This window comes from Buceros rhinoceros, unplaced genomic scaffold (assembly GCF_000710305.1).
Source record: "Buceros rhinoceros silvestris isolate BGI_N320 unplaced genomic scaffold, ASM71030v1 scaffold332, whole genome shotgun sequence".
Lineage (NCBI taxonomy): Eukaryota > Metazoa > Chordata > Aves > Bucerotiformes > Bucerotidae > Buceros > Buceros rhinoceros.
Window position 1 is genome coordinate 1 of NW_010399220.1, and position 4,525 is coordinate 4,525.

The 4,525-nt window shown below is 43.1% G+C and overlaps 1 protein-coding gene across 3 annotated transcripts in view; it reads right to left on the reverse strand.

Annotated features, from left to right (window-relative positions):
• Window positions 1-731: 731 nt before the first annotated feature.
• The window catches only part of CELF1 (CUGBP, Elav-like family member 1), a 19,658-nt gene continuing 15,864 nt past the window's right edge, over window positions 732-4,525 (reverse strand). For 2 of the 3 annotated variants that reach the window (XM_010131361.1, XM_010131360.1), the window contains exons 10-13: window positions 4,056-4,166; window positions 3,692-3,877; window positions 2,711-2,854; window positions 732-1,113 (exon numbers count right to left, since the gene is read on the reverse strand). In XM_010131361.1, the coding sequence (XP_010129663.1) occupies window positions 986-1,113; window positions 2,711-2,854; window positions 3,692-3,877; window positions 4,056-4,166 (569 nt within the window). In that variant the 3' untranslated portion in view covers window positions 732-985. Of the gene's footprint in view, window positions 1,114-2,710; window positions 2,855-3,691; window positions 3,878-4,055; window positions 4,170-4,525 lie in introns of all 3 variants that reach the window. The other variant, XM_010131362.1, reaches the window with a different exon arrangement.

Here is a 4,525-nt window from a genome sequence, read left to right on the forward strand (position 1 = left end):
ATACAATTGGCCTCAGCCCATCGATCCAGCACATCTAGATCCCTCTGTAGAGCCTCCCGACACCCAGACTAAGCTGCCTCTCTCTATACCTTTCTACAAAACCTAGATCACGTATGTGGGGTAAGTTTTCTTAGATATGGAGAAAGTCACTGCATATCATTAATAGTCAACTGTAAACACACAGTGAAATTTTCTGGGCAGGGACATTATCTAATAATTTTATAAAGTGCTGTGTACATTCACAGTGCTATATAAACACTACTTTATATACAGAAAAAAAAAAATCACTGCAGTTTTCCTTTGGCCTGCAAATGCATTCACCCTTCTAGCCTGTCTTCTGCTCTAGAGATGATTTTCTAAATCCCCACCATGGCGTACAGTTATGGAAATTTTCAGAGTGGATGGGGCAGGGCAAAGGCTACATAGAGTCGTTTCTTTGCTCACCCAAACTTGGATAGACTCAGTTCTCCTTCCCCATCTTTGTTTTTATTAGCTGTTCTGTGTTATTTCTGCTTTCCCTCCCCTCCCCCATGGTGGCGTGGTCTCAGTTCTGCTTCCCTTCTCCTCTCTACCCCAAAGCAGTGTGGTGTCACCTGCTGCTGCTCCCTTTAACCTTCCCTCACCACCCCAAGGAGCTGGCATTGGTCCTTCTCAACACACACTGGTTACAAACACAGCAAACTTCAAATGGGGGGCAGGGTTGTGAAAAAAAACAAAACAAAACAAAAAACAAACCCTCAGCGATATGGCACCTAAACTCCAAAGTAAAACACTGGAAACAAAAGCACAAACTTGTCCTCCATCCGAAGCAGGATTCTCAGCAGAGGTGGCAGCCGAGTCTTCAGGGGAAGATGTGCCAGATAGAAGGCATGGATGAGCTTCCAGGACTGTAAAAACACAGCCTTAGGACTTCGAATCACTAAGAGCGCTCCTCTCCAACTTACCAGAAGATCCTTCTCACTCCAGTCCCGGAGGGGAGGGGCGCTCAGTATGGCTTGCTGTCATTCTTAGAGCGTTTGAGCTGTACTTTCAGACGCTTCATGCCAATCTGAAAGCCGTTCATTGACTGAATGGCAGCCTGGGCAGAGACAGGATTGTCGTAACTCACAAAACCTGAAGAAAGGAAAACACATAATGACAGCACGCCAAAGCTGTCCAGAACAGCTACTCACAGCGGGAAGCACAGGTACTCGAAAGGTAAGAGGGGCCCGCATGAAACACTATTCTCAGAAGTTTGCAGCTGTTCTAGACTGTTCGTAAGGGCTCTCAGACAAAGCACTGCCTTCTGATGTATGGAACTTCGGCCAAAAGATATTCAAAGTGCAGGAAACTAAAATAACATTTTCTAGTCTTCCAACAAAAACACAAGTACTGCTATTTGTGTTTTATAAGAACTCCTACCCTGGAGAAAACCAAACCTTCAAAATGTTAATCTATGTATGAGAGCTCATCAGAGATACAAGAGTGAAATCACCCTCTTGGCACTACGGGAGTGAAGTCCTTTGGAGTGAAACAGCCGTCAAGGCAGTGCAGCACTTGTACCACTATTATGTTTAGGTTCCTCTCAGATGAAAAGCTGTGTATCATTCCAGGCAAAGAACACCCACAAAATAAACCTCTCCAGGGTTTTGAAGGATCACATTTTACACAACTCCGGTTGATGGCTGGCATCACTACCTGGGAAGATCACGCCATATGCAGGTGTTACAGCCTGATGCTCAGCATATTTTTGTGTTCTCTGAAAGCATCAGACTGTCCACATCTTCTCGCTCAAATACTAAAAACCACAGGATATTACGTAGGCACAAAGCTATCAAAACCATAGAGAAAGGCTCACCTCTCCTATTCCATCACAAGAAATCTCCATCTACCAAAACAGTCATGAGAACTTACAGCACTACAAAAAATCTACAACTGCTTGCACTGAGGCTTCAGAGCGAGGAAAAGAAAACCATGAATCTTTCAGTCCACATGCGCAGCCTCCTACTACACAAGCTCGGGAAGACTATGTTCTCCACTCTTTTGGCATCACAGCCTTTAACAGTTAGCTGAAAATAATTGATGTGGATAGTAACAGTAGCATGACAGGTTGATTTACTGTTTCAGGATACACTTCCAACCCTGATATGGCTCCCATTTAAATGCACAATAAGCAGAGCAAAATTAGGGTTTGAGATGCAACCAAAGTTAGGTTGTAAATAACAGCTGAAATGGTTTTATTACTACAAAGGTTGCAAGAATTAGGAGGAAGCCTTAAAAATTGCCTTCAGAATATTTACAGAACAAAGTCAAATGCTCCTGTACTCTGTGGTAGCCATAATAATTATATTCTGTATATATAAATATAAATAATTCATAATGATACTGTAGCAAGTAGTATATGCAGTAATGTAAACAACTGGTGAAAAGACAGAAAGGGGGAAAAGAAGGAACTACACCACGACTACAGTCTGCAAACATGAATCACAGTGAATTACCTGGGGCCAGGACAGTGTAATGAGGCATAATAGTATGAAACCAGGAAAAGCAACACGTTACAATGAAAATCAGGAAAATGCATTTCATCACTGGCAGAGTTCAGTTTGATTTTTTTTAGGAATATAGAGAAAGAGTCACTACTTGACATAAGAGCTAGACTAGACAATATACTGGAAAAGAGATTACTAGAAAGCAGCCACCTTTCTACAGGTAATGATTGGACCCAACATACCAAAACACTTGCTTAGATTGGTCTGCTTGTCAATAAAAACCTTGGCAGAGACGACGTTTCCAAACGGCATGAACATCTGCAGCAGATCCTGATCCCCAAACTCCTGAGGGAGATGGTAGATGAACAGATTGGCTCCCTCTGGACCTTGAAACAAGAAGTCAGAATATAAATTCAGAAATAGCGTGGATTACATAGGTCCACTTCACAGAAAAGGTGAAAGAGCTGTTCAAGCCAAATTTTCTAGATAAAACAATGACACTGCTGTTCACACTTCTGCAGAGTCCTCGATTCCAGAATAAATCAGCATGACACTTTGCTGGGATTGATTAAATAGTTCTAGCTCTTTCTCACCATTTTTGCTTGTAATTTCCACATTATGTCAAAAGCGGTTCTCAGGTCATTGTTTAGCTTTCATTACAGCAAAAAGTTTGAGCCCCGGATGCCGACTTAACCAAAAAAGGTACGACATCTTGTGGCCCAAAGAAACTAAGTAAATCTCAATACAAAATACAAGTAATGGCATTACTTGTAATCTGATTCTTTGCCAAAAACTGCCCTACCACCTGCTGAAAACTTTGTCCTATTACATGTTAAATTGATTCTGAATCTGAAGAGTGTAGAGATTGACATTAAGTACCTGTGAGAAGAGGTACAAGGCCAAGAAAACAAGATTAACAAACCCACAGCTGACTCTCTGACAGCGGGTGTGTCAGGCTGCAGACTCATACTCTCCTGTCCTCCAAGATACCACCACTACAAAGCATTTAAGACTAGACAAATGCCGGCAGAAACCTCCTGTATAAAAACTACTTGGACATCCCTTAACAGAGACCTCACAGGTTCTCTCCTTCTTTATCTGCAGTGCCTCTAGGCTTCTAAAAAATGCCGCTACATACGAGCTCTGCAGATAAGGCAGCTGCCAGGGCTGAGCTTGCCCGTTTGAAAATCCCTCTCGAGTTGTCTCTACAACTTCCTGCCTACCTTCTTTCTGACTTCCTGCTGCACCAATACTTTGCTGCGTTAAGAGACTCTGGTTGTAGAGCGTGGGCAATGCAGCAGCAGCATATTGCTGGATTCCAGAGTAAGCCTGCGTGAGGGCTTCCATTGTGCTACCTGTCCCATTTGAGAGGCCACCACTGCTGAGTCCTCCATTTAAGGCAGCCATTCCTGTGTAAGAAAGAGGAAATAAAGCTGACTGAGTACTCCCATTGAGTCAGATCTACTACCCTTCAAATACCCTGCACTATTACGAAAAGCAGGGAGCAGAAGAACAGCCCCACAGAACGGGCACAGCCTGAAGAAAGATCACCAGCTATTCCCCAGCCCACCACACCACACAGCTTACCTGCTAAAGAGCTAACGTTGAGGCCCGCTGTAGCCCCTGCCAGCGTCTGGAGCGCTCCAAGAGAGGCCATTGGATTAACAGAGGAGCTGCTACTGGAGCTAGGTGAGGAACCTGCTATTAAAATAAGATCATTAAACTTCAAGGCATGTTTGTCGGTCCTGGTAATTCAACTTCCCCATTAAGTTATTTCTGTTGAAAAGGCTGGCAAGGAACAGATAAAGGCACCAAGAATATACTTTCTGTCAAAATAAAAAACAAAATCCCAAACCCACACAGCTCGGTGGATTGCACTGCTTATATCTTCTAATGCCTTCCTACATTTTTAAAAAATTTCTCCTTCATCATAACATCTACTCTTTGCAGCAGTAACAACTTCATGAAGTGTAAAGCACCTAAAAGTCAAACAATACACGAATGTTAGCTAGACTTTGTACCTCAGCAGGTGACCAGCAGCAATGCCAGTTTCCTGC